The sequence below is a fragment of the Oncorhynchus masou genome, unplaced genomic scaffold, assembly GCF_036934945.1.
Source record: "Oncorhynchus masou masou isolate Uvic2021 unplaced genomic scaffold, UVic_Omas_1.1 unplaced_scaffold_24___fragment_4___debris, whole genome shotgun sequence".
Lineage (NCBI taxonomy): Eukaryota > Metazoa > Chordata > Actinopteri > Salmoniformes > Salmonidae > Oncorhynchus > Oncorhynchus masou.
In genome coordinates this window covers 329898-353960 of record NW_027016551.1, presented here as the reverse complement: position 1 = coordinate 353960, position 24063 = coordinate 329898, and the positions used below count along the sequence as shown (strand labels likewise).

The window sequence follows — 24063 nt, the reverse complement described above, 5'->3', positions numbered from 1 at the left end:
GCAACTCAAAGCTACCTCACTGTGACGGTTAACTACGTACTGGATTGGGAGATGAAGAGCTACGTGCAAACTCGTCCCCTGTATGAGAGTCATACAAGCACACACTCAGCCCTAGAATGAATGAATGATGTCACTGAGTGGAAGCTAGAGAGACCAAATATCACAATCCTAGCCACTACAGACTACACACAAAACATTGTGAATGCCATCCATGAAGCTGATGGGTTTGGTCCCCACATTGGATGTTTTGCACACATCCTGAACCTCGCAGCCAAGAGGGCAGTCTCTCTCAAGGAAGTGTCCCGCATCCTGGGGAAGGTCAGAAAAACAGGTGACTTTTCTTCAGAAAGCAGAAGTGCTCACCAAGTTGACAGTCAAGCAAGAGATGCTAGATATACCAAAGCACAAATTAATCCATGATGTCACAACCCGTTGGAGCACCATACATGACATGCTGGAACGTCATGTGGATCAGCAACCGGCCATCTACTCTGCAGTAAGGGACAGGCTGTGAAGAATTCGGTTAAAGACATAGCCAGCCTCCTCCCTACCAGCCTGCTGTGACAGAGTCTACAAGGATCTCATCAAAGAAATTGTGGAGCATGAACATCAGGTATTACCTATTTTTTAAATTATTTTTCATGATATTGTTTTTATCATGTGCGTTAAAATGTGATGTGCCTCAGTGTCCCGGGAACCTCTGTTGCAAGTGAGAGTTTTCTCCACTGCAGGGGACAATGTCAGTGCAAGCCGTTCTCGTCTTGCTTCAGAGAATGTTGACGTGTTTATATTTTTAAAGAAGAACCTCAACATAAAGGAATAGATATCTCATATAGGGTACCAACTTGATGTTTCAATTCAAGTTATTTTTTACATTTAATATTGCCTATACAAGTATGTACCATGTTTATTTAAACTAGAGAAGGCAAAGCACCTACAGGTTGTCCAAGCTAAGAAGCACTTTTAATTTTAATGTTTTTTTCCCCTTGATTTCATACACTTTTCTGAATGGAAAAAGTTGTATTTGTCTCTTGGCAAAATAAAGAGTTCAATGTTTAAAGGGAGATGTGTTTTTATTTTTTTCTTAAATATAAAGATACCGAAACCGTACCGTTACCCACAAACCGCGATACATACCGAACCATGGACCCACTGTACCATTGCATACCTAGTTGCTACCATGATGTGTTTTCGTGTGTTGCTGCCATGCTGTTGTCTTAGCTCTTTCTTTATGGAGTGTTATGTTGTCTCTCTTGTCGTGATGTGTGTTTTGTCCTATATCTATTTTATATTATTCATTTTTTATCCCATCCCCACAGGAGGCCTTTTTAAAAAATAAATAAAATAAATAAATTGTGAGCAAACATTGTTTTACAAAGTAGTGCCAAAAGCCGTGCTCTCTATTGTTTTAGCCTACTTTGCAATTGGCCTACTAGATGTTGATAGCACACAGATTACGATCTTCTTTTTTCAGCAAGAGCCATTTGCACGCGATTGTATTAGAAATATTGTTTTGTCTGACAGATTAACAGTGCATTCCCCACTGTAGGCTATCCTTTGTTATTGGGCTACACACAATCCACAGCTAGGCAATGTTTTAAAATAAGCTATTGATCCTCTGTGGCTAAATTCTATATATTTTCACCTTTATTTAACTAGGCAAGTCAGTTAAGAACAAATTCTTATTTTCAATGACGGCCTAGGAACAGTGGATTAACTGCCTTGTTCAGGGGCAGAACAACAGACTTTTCACCTTGTCAGCTCGGGGTTCGATCTTGCAACCTTTCAGTTACTAGTCCAACACTCTAACCACTAGGCTACCTGCCACCCCTGCTGTGTCTACTCATGGTGTAGAATTATCCAATTTCTTTCTGAACTGACAGAAGTAATTCTATAACTTTGGCAAATGTATTTAAATTCACCAGGCTTTCCGCAGCTTTGATTCTATAAGGAAATAAATTAAATGCTGCTGCAAAGCCAAACCGAATATTGATGATGATATAAATCAAGTGTTAATCAAATGTTATGCTGCTGTGGCAGTAGTCTACTGTTGATTTTTAAACTGGGTAGCTCGCTACACACATGACCAGTGACCACATCTCAGGCCATGCATGTTTGGAGACCCGGCCCACACAATCTCTGTACAGGACGGACTGAGAAAAAGGCAACCCGGGCGCACGTGAGCTCTGTACAGGGCTAACCACTGGACAGGGTAAGGGGTGGCGAACTTGACGACATCACAACATCTTGGGGGCAGTGGGTTTAGAACAATGACAAAAACAGTACACAACAACAAAAATTATACCACCACCCAAAAGGGCACTTGGTGAGTGGAAGGGCAAAGGGGCATGTGCTCGGCACAGGTATAACCCTATCTGTGCACGTGCCTGGTGGGCCATACAAACATACAATACATATATTATTTTACCTTAATTTAACTAGGCAAGTCAGTTAAGAACAAATTCTTATTGAAAATGACAGCCTACCCCAGCCAAACCCTAACCCAGACGACACTGGGCCTATTGTGCACCGCCATATGGGACTCCCAATTATAGTTGGTTGTTATGGCTTTTCTTGGAGCCACCGACCTTGGGGCCAATGTGGAGCCGATGAGCAAGGCGCATCGGCCCAATGTGGGAAACCTACATGGGGCCAATATATTTGCCCGCTTTGGGCCCAGCTCATGCCAATGTGGACATGTTTGCTGGGCCATGTCAGATTTCCACTGGTTACACATACCGTTGGAGCATCTGTAGGACTGCAGCAGGTCAGACAGCATGCCTTTCTGCACAGTGGCATTCCCACTCAGGTTTTCCCGATCCAGGATCAGGAGGAAGCACTGCAGCTCCTCCAGGAGTTGATCCAGCACTAGAATAGGACACACAGAGAACAAACATTGTCAGTTTTGGACAGTGTTAGGAACTTAACTTATCTGTGAGTAAAGCCTAAAGAAGAAAAGGTGGATGCTGCTACACATTGGCAGTGGGTAAGATGAGTTCCCCTCCCCATACAATGTAGAGTGCTCTGACCAACTGTTACTATTACTGTCTTGTTTCAAGTTGTGGTTCATTACTTTCTGCTACATGCGAACATAAGCAAGCATTTTAAGCAAGTTAAACCGGTTCTCACACACAAGATGCACATCAGACAATTAAACATTTTTGATTTACTTGCATGTGACAGAAAGCAAAATTGTAGAAGGTCCCATCAGATCACATGACACACATTAGCCCTTTGCTAACCTCACAAGGTGGCAGTGATTACATCCTGGCACAACTTCTGCAGCCAATTAAAATCGTAGATTTCGTTGGACGTGCTCCAACACTTGTTTGTGGAAGCGCCCTTAACATACCAACAGCACGCTCTGATCATCAAAGCAACTAGGCTATTATGTGTATTTGACTGACTGGTGAAATTGCTCTCTGTGTAAAGTGCCTGGTCCATGTAATTGTCGCAGATTGTGACAAGAGTTCAAATCTCACATTTAAAATGTAGATTTACATGTAGCCTATTGGGTTAGTGTGTTGAAAAGAGACTCCTTTAAAAGTTGCGTCAATCTGTGGCACACCTTGGGTGCTGGTGCAGCATTCTGTGGCACGTCATTTAACTCTCAGCCATTTTTTCTGTTACTGCAAGTTATTGCTAGTTTGACCACCAGAGGGCATCTTTGAGAAGCATTTGATAGTATTCCGTATTGGCATTACCAGATAATTTAAAACCTGTTTTATAATAACATTGTATAGGGGATTGATTTTAAGAAATTAGCTACCTAACATTATGCTATAACTAGCAATGCAAATGGCTCTGAGATACGAATAATATTCCTACACAGATCATACACGTAACGTTAGCTAGCTAGCTAAAAGTACACTTTAACTTTAAATAAAAACGACTTTATGACCAAATTAGAAACATATAATATCTGAAAATGTAGCTTGCTAGACTATCTTACCCCAATACATGGATGGACGCTTCTCCCTATTTGTCACGGATGCCATGGTTACCCTTAGTTTGAAGATGTAATCCAGAAACAGGTGTTTTACACAACAGCATTCTGTGTGTTCTCTTTCTGACTTGCAATCAAACCCTGAATTTTCTCCATCTCCTTAGATATCATATTCTAATTCCACTGATTTCAAAACTCAGTCCTCCAGAAATTGGAGAACAACACTTATGCAGTTCTACAATGTGATATCTTTATTTTTTAAAGCAGTGTTAGAAAGGATTACCTACACATACTGACCAGTTCATGTTATAGACAGAAGCGTACTCCATGGCAGACCAATCCGAACTCATCTCTCTGAAGGTTACTGCCTTTTTCGGTGGCGAAACCAACTAGGCTCATAATTTAACAACTGTATTTGTATTTATAGATGGCATACAATCATCTACATCCAAGATGGCGTAGCAGTAAGACGTGTTTGTTTTTGTCCCGTGTAAATATTCAGTTTTTTTCCGTTTTCTTCATTATACATTTTAATATATTCAATCCCTTTTTTTCAATTTTCCAATTACATATACCTTCCTGCAACAACCCGCCTCACCCAATGTGGTACGGATCTCCTATTTTTTAGACTGGAACCTCCATCTGAACTGGAACCTCCATCTGAAGCAAGCCATCAGAAACTAGCCAGCTAATTAGCTACTAGCTATTTAGTCACTGTTAGCCACTGCTAGCACTTCACCTTTAGCGCAGACACCAGCCGCTTCAGCTTGGATAGCCCACATAATACCTGCCAGTCTGCACAACGCAATATCCGCGCTGAGCATATCAGACCACATTTTTTTCAAACTACATTACCGGATTCCTGCCGCAAGCTCTTGACCATCACACCAGATCATCGCAGCTACCTAGCTGCTACCGAGTGGCTATTGTGGCTAACACCCTTGACTAGAAGCAAGCACCAGTTAGCCTCGAGTTAGCCTCGAGCTAGGCCAATCTCCCGGCTAGCAAACTAAGTACACCAACTACAATACCTCTCTTGCCAATACCCATTGTCGACACGGAGCCCCGCCGATCCATCACGACTGGTCTGCTGGAATTCGGGCTGATGTGCTCTCAACCGGCCACTGCGTCGTGGATGTTGGTGAAGACCCATCTGCTAGCCCAGGCACGCTAGCTTTCTGAACTCCCGCTCACCCAGCATAGTAACGACTACCGAACTGCTCCCTGTTTCATCTATTGCTGCTCATTGGACCCTATGATCACTCGGCCACACAGCTGATGCCTGCTGGGCTGTTCATTAACACACTACTTCATTTTGTTTATCTGTCGGCCCCAGCCTCGAACTCAAGCCCTGTGTGTAGCTAAATTACCCTCTCTGCACATTCATCTCCATTTACCCGTTGTTGTCGCCCTAGTTGTTTACCCGTTGTTGTCTTACCCATTGTTGTCTTAGCTCTCCCAATAAACACCTGTGATTGCTTTATGCCTCCCTCTAATGTCAATATGCCTTGTATACTGTACTTTAGGGTAGCTCTCATTGTTTATTTTACTGAGGAGCCCCTAGTCCTGCTCAACATGTCACAGGTAGCTCCTTTGTCCCAGCCCCCACACATGCGGAGACCGCACATAACTTAACTAGAGCCTCCAGAGATGCAAACTCTCTCATCGTCACTCAATGCCTAGGTTTACCTACACTGTACTTGCACCCTACCATACCTTTCTCTGTACATTATGCCCTGAATCTATTCTACCACGTCCAGAAATTTGCTCCTTTTATTCTCTGTTCCCTACGCACTAGACGACCAGTTCTTATAGCCTTTAACCGTACCCTCATCCTACTCCTCCTCTGTTCCTCTGGTGATGTAGAGGTTAACCCAGGCCCTGCGTGTCCCCGGGCGCTCTCATTTGCATGTCAAGATCAGAAGCCTACTCCCTAAGTTTGCTTTATTCAATGCTTTAGCACACTCTGCCAACCCTGATGTCCTAACCGTGTCTGAATCCTGGTTTAAGGCCACCAAAAAAATCTGAAATTTCCTTCCCCAAATACAACATTGTTTGTCAAGATCGAACTGCTAAAGGGGGCGGTGTTGCAATCTACTGTAAAGATAGCCTGCAGAGTTCTGTCATACTATCCAGGTCTATACCCAAACAGCTTGGGCTTCAACTGTTAAAAATCCATCTCTCCAGGAATAAGTCCATCACTGTTGCTGCTTGTTATAGACCCACCTCAGCTCCCAGCTGTGTCCTGGACCCATATGTGAATTGATTGCCCCCCCATCTACAGTTGAAGTCGGAAGTTTACATACGCTTAGGTAGGAGTTATTAAAACCCGTAGTTAAACCACTCCACAAATTTCTTGCTAACAAACTATAGTTTTGGCAAGTAGGTTAGGACATCTACTTTGTGCATGACACAAGAATTGTTTACAGACAGATTATTTCACTTATAATTCACTGTATCACAATTTCAGTGGGTCAGAAGTTTACATACAGTAAGTTTAATGTGCTTTTAAACAGCTTGGAAAATTCCAGAAAATGATGTCTTGACTTCAGAAGCTTATGATAGGCTAATTGAAATAATTTGAGTCCATTGGAGGAATACCTGTGGTTGTATATCAAGGCCTACCTTCAAACTCAGTGCCTCTTTGCTTGACATCATGGGAAAATGAAAAGAAATCAGCCAAGACCTCAGAAAAAAAAACTGTAGACCTCCACAAGTCTGGTTCATACTTGGGAGCAATTTCCAAACGCCTGAAGGTACCATGTTCATGTGTGCAAACAAACAAGTATAAACACCATGGGACCAGCAGCCGTCATACCGCTCAGGAAGGAGACGAGTTCTGCCTCCTAGAGATTAATGGACTTTGGTGCGAAAAGTGTAAATCAATCCCAGAACAGCAGCAAAGTACCTTGTGAAGATGCTGGACGAAACAGGTACAAAGTATCGACATAACCTGAAAGGCCGCTCAGCAAGGAAGAAGTCACTGCTCCAAAACCGCCATAAAAGAGCCAGACTACAGTTCGCAACTGCACATGGGGAAGAAGATTGTACTTTTTGGAGAAATGTCCTCTGGTCTGATAATACAAAAATAAAATGGTTTGGCCATAATGACCATTGTCATGTTTGGAGGAAAAAGGGGGAGGCTTGCAAGCCGAAGAAGTCCATCCCAACTGTGAAGCACGCGGGTGGCAGCATCATGTTGTGGGGTTGCTTTGCTGCAGAAATAGATGGCAGCATGAGAAAATAAAATTATATGGATAGATTGAAGCAACATCTCAAGACATTATTCAGGAAGTTAAAGATTGGTCGCAAATGTGTCTTCCAAATGGACATTGACCCCAAGCATACTTCCAAAGTTGTGGCAAAATGGCTTAAGGACGACAAAGTCAAGGTATTGGAGTGGCCATCACAAAGCCCTGTCCTCAAACCTATTGAAGATTTGTGGGCAGAACTGAAAAAGTGTGTGAGAGCAAGGAGGCCTACAAACCTGACTCAGTTACACCAGCTCTGTCAGGAGGAATGGTTCAAATTTCCCCCAACTTATTGTGGGAAGCTTGTGGAAGGCTACCCGAAACGTTTGACCCAAGTGAAACAATTTCAAGGCAATGCTACCAAATACTAATTGAGTGCATGTAAACTTCTGACCCACTGGTCGCCAAAATGGTCCGCAAATACGACATATAAATAGTTAGAAAGAATAAGATTAAGCTCCGGTAATATGGATAACTATTGAAAGATAGCTAATATCCATTTTTTTATTGTAATGGACACTGTGCAACCTTTGGTAGGTAGGCTGCTGGCAGGCTTCAGCTGTGGTAGAAGTCAGCCTGTGCTGATGGTTCTCACACGGGAAGTAAAATGATAGGCTACAATTACTTTTCTCATGATAATGCATGCTGCAAATGACAAGTTCCTTGAATTTTCCTTCTTGGGTGCCTTTTCATTATCTGAATAGACACTTTTGGTTTCTCGCTAACAATTCACCAATCAAAGCAGTGACGTAAAACTTTATGGGTCAAAACCATTCACCTTGGGGCGACGGGGGGAGCGGGTTTGCAAAATGCTATCATACCACGCAATTAAAATGTTCAGATATATATTTTCTATACAGACTAGTTAAAAAAATAAGTGAAAATGTACCAATTATCCAATTATGGGTTACGACAAATGTCTGGCACCTCCTATTTCAATTTGCTCCATGGCTCAGGCGGCCAAGTGGACACAAGGCTGTTTGGCTCATATCAGTCGCAAAGAGGAATAACTTTGCAGCTGTTTCTGATTAATAAACAATGCCATGTTGGTGATTGGTAACATTCAAATAAAACCCTGCCCTGAATCAAAATGTAGTCTGAAAATAATTTGTACATCATATCATAGGGAAAGACACTGCAGTCACACAGATTTGCACAATGGGCAGTTCGAAATTGTCACTACAAATCATACTTTGACTAAAACGATTGACGCAACATCATGGGTAAGCTCAGATCATCGGCTAGAAAAATATAATTTCTACTGATGTGGGCGTTTAATACATCTCGCCCTACCATAGAAATATTTTTAGACAGCTGAAGAAAGCACACACATTTTCTTCAGGAAATGTACCTTTTCTAGTTTAGTCATATTTATCTTACCTTAGAGGTGTTTACTTTGCAGGTTGACTTGCATCTCGAGTTGCAATGTCCCATAAATTGAATGCCCAGATCAACTTCAGGTATCTACAAAACAAGTTTTCCAGCTACATAATCCAAAAGGAAGACTACAGCTAATATTTATTCCAAAAATTGCTGTTCGCAATTCACAAAATATTATTTTGATTCACATGATTCGATTCACTGCAATTGAAATGAATCCCAACTACTTCAATGGCAAAGTGAATCGTTCATTTTGTCAAAAATAATTGTTTAAAAGAATAGATTCATATGAATAAAACAATTATTTAAAAAAGAGGGGGGTGGAAATGTGAAGCAGGTCATCCATTAAACGTAAATCAACTTTGTTAAGCCTAAATTAGTAACACACAGGGTTCTAGAACATAAAAATCAACTAGTCACATCAAATGTGCTATGTGAGACACAAATATCATGGCGCAATTCCATTTTGTTGTTTTAGATCTTCAGGAAATGGGCTCTCTGATACTTTGAAGATATGACCCATTTTATAAATTGACTTTATAGGCTATTATCCAATCAAAGCCCTCCTTTAGGTTTGCACATTCAGCAAATCACCAGCAGAGGGAGTTCCCTTTGAATCCATTTTCACATTCACTGTGTTGGTGGTGCTCATAAAAATGTATTATAACTTCAAAAGTAGCAGAGACCCAATTTGATGTACTTGTGGAGTTAACTGTTTAAAACAATATGTCTAAAAGTTAACAAAATCAGAATATTTACATAATAAATGTGTAAAGGTGTATTCTCCTTTCTAAACACTATTCATATTTTAGAGCACATGGTTAAGGTTTCAGATGAAACCAACACGGGCTTCCTTCCCTCAAAGTACCATTTTATGGATTTCATTTCAGGAAGATCCAAAACATCATAAATATATTTGGGGCACTCTGTCACTCTGGGAATTGCCCAAATGTTAAATAGGAAGTGGACAGCAGAGCCCCAGAACGTAGAGCCATTGCATCTCAATGACCGATTCACAGTTCTATGCCACTGATGCAGTTCTTCCAACAAACGGATCTACACAGTGGTGAAAAATATGTCACCCCCACACTGTTGATTCAATTAAGCTGACTGTACCCGATGCCACCTCTTTAACGCATCCTGCTCTGCCTCTATCTCTCCCTCACTCCCTTCTTCCCTGCCTTATCTTACAAAAACAAAACTCCTCATGGCATAGGGCCTTAAGGCAGCCTCTGACCACAATCATGAGTGTGAAGGGACACGATGACATGAGTAATGTATCCGTCTTTCATGCAAGTCAAATAGATATGGTTATGTACAGTGCCTTGCGAAAGTATTCGGCCCCCTTGAACTTCGGACCTTTTGCCACATTTCAAACATAAAGATATAAAACTGTATTTTTTTGAGAAGAATAAACAACAAGTGGGACACAATCATGAAGTGGAACGACATTTATTGGATATTTCAAACTTTTTTAACAAATCAAAAACTGAAAAATTGGGCGTGCAAAATTATTCAGCCCCTTTACCTTCAGTGCAGCAAACACTCCCCAGAAGTTCAGTGAGGATCTCTGAATGATCCAATGTTGACCTAAATAACTAATGATGATAAATACAATCCACCTGTGTGTAATCAAGTCTCCGTATAAATGCACCTGCACTGTGATAGTCTCAGAGGTCCGTTAAAAGCGCAGAGAGCATCATGACGAACAAGGAACACACCAGGCAGGTCCGAGATACTGTTGTGAAGAAGTTTAAAGCCGGATTTGGATAAAAAAAGATTTCCCAAGCTTTAAACATCCCAAGGAGCACTGTGCAAGCGATAATATTGAAATGGAAGGAGTATCAGACCACTGCAAATCTACCAAGACCTGGCCGTCCCTCTAAACTTTCAGCTCATACAAGGAAAATACTGATCAGAGATGCAGCCAAGAGGCCCATGATCACTCTGGATGAACTGCAGAGATCTACAGCTGAAGTGTGAGACTCTGTCCATAGGACAACAATCAGTCGTATAGTGCACAAATCTGGCCTTTATGGAAGAGTGGCAAGAAGAAAGACATTTCTTAAAGATATCCATAAAAAGTGTCGTTTAAAGTTTGCCACAAGCCAACTGGGAGACACACCAAACATGTGGAAGAAGGTGCTCTGGTCAGATGAAACCAAAATTGAACTTTTTGGCAACAATGCAAAACGTTATGTTTGGCGTAAAAGCAACACAGCTCATCACCCTGAACACACCTATTCCCACTGTCAAACATGGTGGTGGCAGCATCATGGTTTGGGCCTGCTTTTCTTCAGCAGGGACAGGGAAGATGGTTAAAATTGATGGGAAGATGGATGGAGCCAAATACAGGACCATTCTGGAAGAAAACCTGATGGAGTCTGCAAAAGACCTGAGACTGGGACGGAGATTTGTCTTCCAACAAGACAATGATCCAAAACATAAAGCAAAATCTACAATGGAATGGTTCAAAAATAAACATATCCAGGTGTTAGAATGGCCAAGTCAAAGTCCAGACCTGAATCCAATCGAGAATCTGTGGAAAGAACTGAAAACTGCTGTTCACAAATGCTCTCCATCCAACCTCACTGAGCTCGAGCTGTTTTGCAAGGAGGAATGGGAAAAAATGTCAGTCTCTCGATGTGCAAAACTGATAGACATACCCCAAGCGACTTACAGCTGTTTGTAAGTCGTAGCAAAAAAATTGTAATCGCAGCAAAAGGTGGCGCTACAAAGTATTAACTTAAGGGGGCTGAATAAATTTGCACGCCCAATTTTTCAGTTTTTGATTTGTTAAAAAAGTTGGAAATATCCAATAAATGTCGTTCCACTTCATGATTGTGTCCCACTTGTTGTTGATTCTTCACAAAAAAATACAGTTTTATATCTTTATGTTTGAAGCCTGAAATGTGACAAAAGGTCGCAAAGTTCAAGGGGGCCGAATACTTTCACAAGGCACTGTATGTGTAGTTTGTATGTTTGTGAGTTGAAGTAGGATACCGCCTCACAGCTTATACTACAGCACGCATGCAGGCACACATACGCAAATGTGAGTGAGCAAAAATGACAAACACACAACACATTTGTAGGCCTACACATCTGACCTACCCACATGAAAAAATACTAGTTTACTATAGAATACTACAGTACTTGCTACAGAACTCTGTTGTAAACTGTAGTAGACTATACTACATACTGCAGTATTCCATTATCATGTGTATTAGTTACTATATAATTTTGCAGTATACTGTAGAATACTATAGTAAATACTACACTATTATCCGGAAAAGAAACACTGTACAAAACACTACTGTGATGTCCGCAATAACACAAAAGTGTCTTAACTATAGTAATACTACTACAGTATTTCATTTGCATACACCCTGCCCATTCTCCTACCCCACTGGTTCTCAATCCTGGTCCTAGGAACCCAAAGGGCTGCACATTTTGTTTTTGCTCTAGCACTACACACCTGATTCAAATTATCAAAGCCTCATGATGAGTTGATAATTTGAATCAGCTGTGTAGTGCTAGAGCAAAAATTCAAATGTGCACCCCTTTGGGTCCCCAGGACCAACATTGAGAACCACTGCCCTACCCCATATCCCCATTTTTGCTACCCATAATTGAGAAACCTGCATGCCAAGAAGAGACCATATATTATTTTCCCTACAGGTTATAGAAACGAGCTGAAGCTTTGAACTATCCACTCAGAACCTACCTACCTACAGTTTATGGAAAACATGCTCTTTTTGTCCAGTAGGCTTCCACAAGGAGAAAGCCCCCACTTCTATGTCAAAGATAATCAAACAAAAACATTATAACTATAAATATAACAATAAATACTACTATAATGTTTTTTAATAACCATAGTAAACTGTAAATACTACAGTATACTACAATCATATCCGCAAAAACACTACAGTGAATATTACAGTAAAGTGAGCAAAATGTTACTATTCTGCCCTTGAGTTGCGTTCCCATGCAAAACTAGACAGATAGCTAACAACTAAGTCTTCAATAAAACTCCCAAGTCGTGACTTTTCTTGAATGAATATATTGAAAACGTTTATGTTGTGAAACTGCAAAATACAGAAAAGAATATACTTTAGTATTCAATTCACACCGACATACTGTAGCTGTACATTAAACATTTGAAGTTGCATAAATACAAAGCACGCGCTAAGGTACCATGCATCTGGCATGATGCCAAACCACATAGCTAATTGTTAACCATATGGTAATTGGCTCCTTTCATTACTCTAATGTATAACCATCTATGTAGAATAACAAAGCATATTACACTAGAAACAGTAACAAAACTACAGTATTGTATATTTTACAATTCGTTTGCATGACGCATGAGCAAAGTAATACAGCTAACGACATACATTAAAGGCATTGCAATTTGTGAGTAAATGCAACCAACATTGATATGTAAGCAATTCTATCAATAACAAGATTATCATCATTAGCTAAATGCTTGAATCGAACTTCCAAACAAATATTTTTCCAAGGCTGAAGCGTGACAAGAAATAACTACATTGAAAGACCTGCACCGTAGCGTTGTTTGTAGCTGCTTCTATGCGTGCAAAACAAATTCTGTACTTCCTGATTGCGTCGTCTTTCTAAGTACCAGAAAGCGCCACGAGGGGGCAAATAACACCATTGAACAATGAAAATCCAATTTAACCATTGTAATAAAACAATCTGTTACCTTCTAACAGGATGGCAGCACAGTTACAGTGAATACTATAGTATTTTTACCATAGTATTCTATAGTATTTTTTTTACATGAAATGACCATTATCTTGCTGTATATTCTGTGCAATGTGTAACTGTGGTTTAGACCTCTCTAAGCCACAGTTACACACTGCACAGCATACACAGCAAGACAAATAACAGTTTTACAAGCTTATGAAGCCTGGTGAGAGGGAGAAACCAGGGGCATCAGTTGGATATTTCAGAGTATGGCCTAGTTCAAAACCAAAAAATGTAATAGTAGGGTACAAAAAAAGTAGACTAAAATCTTTCCAATCCCGATTCAAATGCAGCGACTGTTTAGCGTAACGGATGGCTTTAGGATCATGTGGAGCATCGCTTGGAGAGAAGCTGCCAGCCTGCGTGTCTTTCTCTCAGAGAGAACAGACAGCGCGCTAATCGGTATCGGTATCAGCGTTGACAAATCATGATCGGTCGACCTCTAGTCTTTATTGTTGGATCAGTACCACTGGAAAGTTTCTTGGAACAATAATTTCTTCCAGGCTAGATGGATGTTACAGTTAAAGTCGGAATTTTACATACACTTAGGTTGGAGTCACTAAAACTCGTTTTTCAACCACTCCACAAATTTATTCTACTATCTTCTACTGACATCTTCTGTGTGCATGACACAAGTCATTTGTTCAACAATTCTTTACAGACAGATTATTACACTTATAATTCACTGTATCACAATTCCAGTGGGTCAGAAGTGTACATACACTAACTGACTGTGATTTAAATTCCAGAAAATGATGTCATGGCTTTAGCTTCTAATAGGCTAATTGACATAATTTGAGTCAATTGGAGGTGTACCTGTGGATGTATTTCAAGGCCTACCTTCAAACTCAGTGCCTCTTTGCTTGACATCATGGGGAAATCAAAAGTAATCAGCCAAGACCTCAGAAAAATAATTGTAGACCTCCACATGTCTGGCTCATCCTTGGGAGAAACTTCCAAACGCTTAAAAGGTCCCACGTTCATCTGTACAAATAGTAGTACGCAACTATAAACACCATGGGACCACGCAGCTGTCATACCGCTCAGGAAGGAGACGCGTTCTGTCTCCTAGAGATGAACGTACTTTTGTGCGAAAAGTGCAAATCAATCCCAGAACAACAGCAAAGGACCTTTGTAGATGCTGGAGGAAACAGGTACAAAAGTATCTATATCCACAGTAAAACGAGTCCTATATCGACATAACTTGAAATGACGCTCAGCAAGGTAGAAGCCACTGCTTCAAAAAAGCCAGACTACGGTTTGCAACTGCACATGGGGACAAGGATTGTACTTCTTGGAGAAATGTCCTCTGGTCTGATGAAATAAAAATAGAACTGTTGGCCGTAACGACCATCATTATGGTTGGAGGAAAAAGGGGAGGCTTGTCAGCCGAAGAAGACCATCCCAACCGTGAGGCACGGGGGTGGCAGCATCATGTTTTGGGGTGCTTTGCTGCAGGAGCGACTGGTGCACTTCACAAAATAGATGGCATCATGAGGTAGGAAAATTATGTGGATATATTGAAGCAACATCTGAAGACATCAGTCAGGAACTTAAAGCTTGGTCGCAAATGGGTCTGCCAAATGGACAATGACCCCAAGCATACTTCCAAAGTTGTGGCAAAATGGCTTAAGGACAACAAAGTCAAGGTATTGGAGTGGCCATCACAATGCCCTGACCTCAATCCCATGGAACATTTGTGGGCAGAACTGAAAAAGCGTGTGCGAGCAAGAAGGCCTACAGACCTGACTCAGTTACACCAGCTCTGTCAGGAGGTCCAAAATTCACCCAACTTATTGTGGGAAGCTTGTGGAAGGCTACCCAAAACATTTGACCCAAGTTAAACAATTTAAAGGCAATGCTACTAAATACTAATTGAGTGTATGTAAACTTCTGACCCACTGGGAATGTGATGAAATAAATAAAAGCCGATATAAATCATTCTCTCTACTATTATTCTGACATTTCACATTCTTAAAAATTGTATTTTATTTATTTAACCTTTATTTAACGAGGAAGGGCTCATTGAGATTAAAATCTCTTTTTCAAGAGCGCCCTGGCCAAGATAGGCAGCACCAAGTCATTACAGAAAAAGTACAGACAGCATGAAAAACTACAAGTAATCTAGTAAAAAGCATTGAATTCACAAGAGTATAAAACAGCAAATTAAAAACATTGACAGGTCAGGGAATCAGCCTCAAAATCCTTCATCAGTGATTGAAAAACACCAATCGGGACAAGTTCTTCCAGTTTAAAAGTATTTTATAAGGTGTTCCAAGACGATGGCACAGAGTACATAAAAGCCCTTTTACCAAATTCAGTTCGGACATTTGGAATAGTTAGCAGGATAAAGTCCAGCGAACAAAGAGAGTACCCACCACATTTCTGAACAATACAAATGCACAAAAAAGGTAGTAAACCCAAAATGGCTTTGTAAATAAAAGTATACCAGTGATTGAGCCTACAAGTGACTAGAGAAGGCCAGCCAACCCTTGCCATGGTAAAGAGTGTCAATTGATCTCAAACACTGAGTGGAAGCATTCATATATAAAATATCCCCATAGTCTAGTAAAGGCATAAATGTAGCTGATACTATCCTCCTTCTGGCTTCAAAAGAAAAACACGCCTTATTCCTAAAATAAAATCCCAATTTCAGCTTCAATTTTTTTGTAAGTTGTTGAACATGCAATTTAAAAGAGGCCGTCATCAATTAAAATTCCAAGATATTTATATGAGGTTACAACCTCAATCTCCTTGCCCTGACAGATAGTAATAGGTGAAAGCTTCAGAGGTCTATTTCTTGCATTAGAAAACACCATTAGTTTAGTTTTGTCAGTATTGAGGATAAGCTTCAATTGACACAAGGTATGTTGAACAGTATAAAAAGCTGTTCTGGAAAGCTTTTGAAAGAGACGAGGCATAACAGTAAATAACAGTATCATCAGCATAAAAATGAAGTTGTGCATTTTGGACATTTGTGTCTAAATCATTTATATAAATAGTGAATAAGAGAGGACCAAGTACAGAGCCTTGGGGCACACCATTCAAGACAGACAATTTAACAGACATAAGCCCATCAAATTGAGTGCACTGAGTTCTATCAGACAGATAGTTAGCAAACCATGCAACTGCATGCTCCGAAAGACCAACACTCGACAATCTCTGCCTTAGTATAGCATGATCAACTGTATCAAAAGCCTTAGAGAGATCAATAAAAAGTGAGACACAGTGCTTTTTTGTCAATGGCTTCAGTGATATCATTTAAAACCTTCATGGCTGCTGTAATTGTGCTATGCTTCTTCCTGAAGCCATTGACAAATAAAGTGGTGATCCTAACAGACCGAAGATAGGGAATTTTTACTAGGATTAAATGTCAGGAATTGTGAAAAACTATGTATTTGGCTAAGGTGTATGTAAACTTCTGAGTTCAACTGTATATTGTACAATTTGTGTCCCCTTTTCGTAGTCCTAGATTAGATGGTTGCATTCAAGGCAAGGTACATTTTACTAATCTATTCAACAGTGTCTGAAGAGTAGGCTACTAATTTGTAGTGATGGGAAACCAAGGCTTTCTGAAGGCATTGCTCTGAGATTAATTATCTGTTCACAATGCACATTAATGACTGCTGTCCAGCAATGAATAGCAACATGTGGTTTTTAAATAGACACATTTTTTTATCTACTGTTTCTATCAAGACTCCATGGCACAGTGGTAAGTTGTTAGCTTTAGTAGCCTATAATCCATTGGAATACCAGGTCCGGGGTCTTGGTGGCGCAGTGGTTAAGGGCGCTGTACTGCTGCGCTAGCTGTGCCACCAGAGACTCTGGGTTTGCGCCCAGGCTCTGTCGTAACCGGCCGCGACCGGGAGGTCCCTGGGGCGATGCACAATTGGCCAAACCTCGTCCGGGTTATCGTGCACGCTAACCAAGGTTGCACTGTGTTTCCTCCGACACATTGGTATGGCTGGCTTCCGGGTTGGATGCGCGCTGTGTTAAGAAGCCCATACTGGAGTTGCAGAGATGAGACAAGAGAGTAGCTACTAAACAATTGGATACCACGAAATTGGGGAGAAAAAGGGGCAACATCTTACATCATGCTTTACTTTTTTGCCTTCAAATTAGAAACTCAAACTAAATCTGACATTAGTTAGGATACTTAAGACAGAAGCTTATATACTAAAACAAAAAATTATTTGAACAACATTGCTGAAAGTGTGGTTTTCACATAGAACATAATAACATTTAAAAAATGGTTTTATGTGTTTGGCCTGATATGGTTCCCAATCAGAGGCAGCTGTCAATCAGTCTCTGATTGAGAACCATTGATTGAGAACCATACTTGGGTAGCCTGTTTTCTGTCTCTGTCCCAGACAGGACTGTTTCGTTTGTTCCGTTTTGTTCTTTTTGTTCTCGTGTTCAGTATTATTTAAAGATCATGAACACGTACAACGCTGCACCATGCTCGTGCGGCAGAGTCGATTTCTGTGCTTATAAACCCAGGGTCGTTACATATTGTTGAAAATAATCTACTCTACAGGCGTATCAAAGTTTCAGAGTGGGATCTCCGTCACTTTTAGAGTTATGATCCAATTTGTAAGCATTACCAACAGAGTGAATGTCAAAATGGATTACAAATGGTTGACCTCTGCTTGTGATTTGCTGGATGTGCAATGATACAAGTAAAAGGGGGGCTGTGATTGGTTAGATTGCCTACAATGCCGATTTTGTCTGTAGGGGAGAGAGGGGTATGTTGAGCCATTTTTCACATTCAGCATCAGTACGTCATGGGACATATAGTATTCTTTCTAGGTTTGGGCGGTATCCAGATTTTCATATTGTCATACCGTCCTTCCCTCATCCTGGGATGTACGGTATTACCGGCATAGCACACAAAGGGGTGCTAAAATGCACCAGAATGCTAACAAAATTAGCACAAAACCACATAGACCGTGTCAGCTAAATGCTAACGAACGAAAACAAAAATAAACTAATTGCAAAGACATGCAAACCCAGCTCCTAAAGTTATACAAGCATAGCTAGTAGCTACTGAATGTCCAGTGAGTGTGGATATTTACAAGCTAAAGTGAATGAGAGAAACTGTGCAAATGATCAAAGTTTTGATGAATGCTTTTCTGAAGAAAGAGCTGCATGTGTACACGAAGCAGCGGGGAGAAGAACGGATGAGAAAAAAAAATTGTAGGAAGCACAGGGAAAAAATGGCAACTGTACAGATAACTCATCCAGAGCTCTTTGACTTCTGACAAAAAGACATAAGATATCTGATGGCAAATATTTGCTTGTGAATTACATACAAGTGTGACTTCATCACCTCATGTGCTGCACAACAGAGAGATATAGAACATTTACAAACAAACACATTTGTATGAGGCTCAACTGTTCTGGTGAACTACGGTAAGCTTCATAATGTACAATCATTTAACTAGGAAAGTCGGTTAAGAACAAATTCTTATTTTACAATGACGGCCTACCCCGGCCAAATCCTTCCTTAATGCGGACAATGCTGGGCCGATTGTGCACCGCACAATCTCATATCCCAGTTTAACCTCATATGCCAAGGATAATGCCTTGCATTACACCTGGGAAGTAAACACTTCAATTGTGGCCTGGAGCAGGGCGAACACAATTGAGGAAGGCAATTTTCATAATTTGAAATTGAGTAAATCACACGAATGCAAGGTGTCTTCAAAATACTATGCATATTGGAGGGGAATTCTGACCCCGAGTTAAGTGCACGTAAATGGAACATAATTCTCTTTTTATGCGTATTCTGACATTGAACTTAGTGATGAGAGTAGCATGCTATTCACCTGCTATTTGTTTGGGAGGGAGATCAAAGAATTGTAGGTGTGGCTTATAGCTAGAAAGAAGCTTGTGCAGGCCACTTTTCTCTCTGTAATTGATTATGGTGACGTGTTGTATATGCATGCAGCCTCCTCTGTCTTGCAGAGACTGGACTCTGTTTATCATGCATCCTTGCGCTTCATTACAAGTGCCAAGTCACTCACCCACCATTGCACCTTGTACCAAATGGTAGGTTGGACCTCACTTTATATGCACAGAAAGATACATGTGTATGTGTTCATCTACAAAGCCCTTTTGGGTAAACTCCCTCTTTACCTTTGTAGTCTGGTCTCCTTCACAACCAGCAGTTACCATACCCAGTCTGCTAGGTGGTTGCTACTTAAAGTCCCAAGGACATTCACAGTATTAGGCAAGACTGCCTTCTCTTCTCATGCACCAGAGGCATGGAAAAGTCTAAAATCCATGCTTCATCTAGATATGTTAGTGCCACTGAATTAATATAAAATATTAATGGGACTCGGAGTGTACGGAGGAGTGTAAATTATTTTTTTAGGCTGGATCATGTGGTATGTTTTAATTATGTAATGTATTGATTGTTGCTGCTGCCTTGGCCAGGTTTCCCTTGAAAAATAGACTCTGGGTCTCAATGGGCATTTCCTGGTTAAATAAAGGCAGGCAGAAAGAGAGAAAGAGAGAAAGAAAGAAAAATTGACTACTCCAAAATGGAGATTGCCTCAATGGCGCAAAAAAATTCAAACCAACTACAACAATTCATATACAAATATTTAAAGCATTTAATGAGACAACTAAAATATGTGCAACATGAAGATAATTGTCCCATTTATATTGTGTAATTTATTGACTGTCCCTAACTAACCCCAAAGATTGGATAGCCTATGTCAAACCAACATTTCCACTGGTCGCACACCAGCCTAGGCGACACAAGTCCTGGTTAGACTGTTTGAAGTTATCGAGAAGTTTGAGCGACTGCAACTGTGTACTGTTTTGGCAGAGTGAATGTACAAAGGCTTGCCGCGTGCGAACACACACACATGAGGAATCACCCAAAAGCATGTTTCAATGTGTGAAACACACAGGGTAACACAGCACACACACAACCCCCAAAGAAACTCAGCGCCCTACCGCTGCTGAGCAGGAAGAGAGCCTTCTTTTCATCATTTTTATAGTCCTGTTCGGCTTCCTGAATTACCCACGCACCACTTTCCCAGTTAGAACTTATAGCCAGCCTCCTCTACATCCCAACACCAGGCAAACCCACTGAGCCTTAAACCCAAAAAAGCAGGTTACAGGTTCAAAGCCCATCCAGTGTTCAAATGTTCGGGGTAATTGCACATGTAAATGGACACGTTCGACATTGCAGCTGGCTTTACAGGCGGGTCGGGTCGAGACTGACTGATCACCTTTTATCATAAATAACTACTCAATATTATTTGTAGGTCAGTCAGTCAGTCACAATTGACCCATGATACATCACGATGTTGATGCTCTTGAACACAGCCAATAACTTTGAGGTTTAGATGACGTACCTGGTGACATAGATGCCCTAAAAGAGGGTTCTCGATCCACCAGAAGGTGCACATCTTTGTTCTACCCGAACACTAAAATGACAAGCCCTTGATTAGTTGAATGAGTTGTTTGTTAAATGAGCCTTTTTCACTAATTGGTCGTTTGACCAATCAGATCAGCTCTGAAAAATTTCTGACGTGAAAAGTTTGGAAGTGATTGGTGGTAATAAAATTACAGAATTGGGCTGCCTGTCTAAATGCAGCCTTTGACATGTAGGTTGTGTACATGGATATAAATCCTGCTTACATTGGCTTACATCACATAGCATAGATGTTCAGTTTTCTCAAGAGGAAGACAAATAATGAAGTGAAAGAGAACTGCGTCAAAACTCTCACAACTACATTGTTCTGAGGCCAATGCCTCCCACACAGTGAGGTATGTGAATAATACACAAGGGGTTTTCACAGCATCTAGGACCTCGAGATGAGTACCACTTTTGTTTTACCTGTTGCCTAGGTCTGAGGCACTAAATTAACCATTTGATGAAAAGAGTTTCAAATCAATATTTCCCACTGGGCTAAATTTAACGATAATGATGACAGCCATATATGAAGCACCATTCTACTTTGGTTGGGGTCCTGAAGTAAAACGAATCCTATGTAGATAACTTATAAGCCATGTGTGTTTTCTTGATCTGTGTCTGTAATGCAATTACATGCAGTCATAGTAGTCAAGGTGGTCATGTATTCCATAAACACCCACGTTTCAGGGTCTATCAGTGAGTAATAATAAAGCATTAACCGCTGCACACATTCTCAGAGAGGAAAGTAACCGCAGGAATCTGCGGAATCTTGGGAGAACAATTGCTGCTACTGGAATTCATCTCCAGTGACTGCTGTGGATGAACTTGTGTTTATTTACGAGAGAGAAACCATTAATGGAGGGTTGGGAATGGAGGGATGAAACATATACATTGTTCCTCCCAGAGGAAGCAGAGAGAACAGAATTATGCCAGGACAGATATTTACTTGTCAAAACAGTTTACAATAGAATACTCCAGTACTTACTATAGAAGTATGTAGTAAACTGTAGAATACTATACTACACACTGTAGTATCCCTCTATCAAATGTAGTACTTGCTATATAATTTTATAGTATACTGTAGAATACTATAGTAGAATACTAGTAAATATTATAAATATCTGCAAATGTCTGCAAAAATGCTAGTATGCAAAAACACTTTTTTACTGTAGTAAATACTATAGAAATACTACAGTATTTAATTTACATATACTGTACCCTGCCTATTCCCCTCCCCCATATCCAATGTGTGCCACCCATAAGTGAGAAGCCTACATAACATGTATAGACCATTTTGTTTCCCCAACAGGTTATAGAAAATAGCAGAAGTGCTGAATTTTCGGTTCAGAGTAGAGACCCATCTACCTGTTCTGGACAATTTGCTCTTTTAGCATTTCTCCAGTAGATTTTGTCATGGAGAAAGTCTCCACTTCTATGTCAAAGATAATAAAATAAAAACACTATAGTAAGTACTACAGTGATGTCTGCAAAAAACATTACAGTATGCTACTACAGTCTGCAAAAACACTACAGTAAATACTACAGTATACTACTACAATCTGCAAAAAAACTAAAGTAAATACTACAGTATACTACAACCCGAAAAAAAACCACATGAATTACTATTGTATATACTACTACAGTTTGTTTACTACAGTATTTATACTATAGTTAACTGTAAATAATACAGTATACTAAAATAAACAATAGCGTTCACTGTAGTGTTTTTGCAGACTTTAGAGGGGATACTACAGAAAAATCTGCAAAAACACTACAGTGAATACTTTAGTATTTTTTCATGTGGGTTAACACTGTCGGACCAAGGGAATCTCATTCTAATCTGATTGCGTTCCTGTCCTTACAAAAAAACATTGCAGTTTTGAAACTGCACTCCACTGTGGTATTTTGGACGCAGTAATTGCAGAATAACTGCAGTTGAACTGCAGTTCAACTGCACTCTAACTGTCGTTACACTGCAAAAGGACTGCCAATCCAAGATATTGAGTAAGGTCCAGAAGGCTACAGGACCAGGCGCTTAGAAAAACAACACAGACTCATACGTTGTTTCCTCAGTTCACTTTGGAAGTTTAGATACATTATGCCCATACCTTTGTGCTTTTCCATTCTCAACGCACGACCAAGCCTCTCGGTTATCACGGTTTCGTCTCGGAGAAGACAATCCCAGGCTGTAGTAGCCGGTCAGTGAATGTCAACACTAGCTCGTGAAGGGACGCTTGATAGATAGATACCGGAGCTCCGATGCAGTTTTCAAAGACCTACTGATCCGATATAATGTACTGATGCTTGTTTCAAAGTAAGATTACCACGTGATCAATGATGTCCGATGCTTCTTTTGATCACATGCTTTTTTGAAACGTGTGCTGCAAAATGCGAGTTCCCACTGATTTCGACATGGGTTCGGTTCTTTCGATTCCGAGTTGCTTTCAAACATCGACCTCTACTGGTATTAGCTGATATTGGTAGACTTTCGTGCCTTTGTTCAGTAGGCTGTTTCTAGTATAGGGCTACTGATGGGTTGCCTACAGGATCTGATGTCCTAGGACTAGGCTATAGGCACCACTGAATAAGGAACAGGTGAGCTACTAAATGAGAATAGCATTATCAAACATTCTCAAAAAACATTGTTGTGAACTATTTTGCAGACCATTTCTCCCTTCTGCCTATTTTTGTTTCCTCATTGGAGGCAACTTTGCCCCATACAATTTCTATATAGTCAAAATATTGAAACGACCCTGGGTTTATAAGCGCGGAAATCGACTCTGCTGCACGAGCATGCTTTTGTGACAAAATCGATAGCGCGCCGGACCTCGGGCTCGAAGATCGAGGGTTCGAGATCTGCTCCCTGCTGTTTCATTACAATATGTTACTGTTGACTAGCTTTCGATGCCGATTTGCTGTGCACCATCACTTTTTCAATTTGAGAATAAACGGAGCTAGTAAAACAATTTCTGGAAAATGTATTCAGATACATTCGAAATAAATTGTATTTAATTACCACAAAAATACCATAAAAAACGATCGGCGCTCCAATCGCTTAAAATTACATCTTATCAAGATCTGTTTCCTAAGCCCAAAGCATACTCATTATCATTACAAATTATTATTATTTCCAATTACAAATAGAATATTATCACTTCTAACAATGGTTCTCGTTTAGTAACGTTATATCAAAGCTGAATCAATGATTCACATAATGATTCATTAGCATTTTACATAACATAACGAACTATAATACCATAGCGTAGTAGGCATATAATTTACTATTACAC

General features: G+C 40.3%; 1 protein-coding gene across 2 annotated transcripts in view; it reads right to left on the bottom strand.

Annotated features, from left to right (window-relative positions):
• The window catches only part of afap1l2 (actin filament associated protein 1-like 2), a 140888-nt gene extending 117709 nt beyond the window's left edge, over positions 1–23179 (bottom strand). For both annotated transcript variants that reach the window (XR_010455486.1, XM_064964699.1), the window contains exons 1-2: positions 22882–23179; positions 2740–2868 (exon numbers count right to left, since the gene is read on the bottom strand). Coding sequence is in view for 1 of the 2 variants with exons in the window: in XM_064964699.1 (XP_064820771.1) it covers positions 2740–2868; positions 22882–22897 (145 nt within the window). In the remaining variant the exon portion in view is untranslated. The remainder of the gene's footprint in view (positions 1–2739; positions 2869–22881) is intronic.
• Positions 23180–24063: the final 884 nt, after the last annotated feature.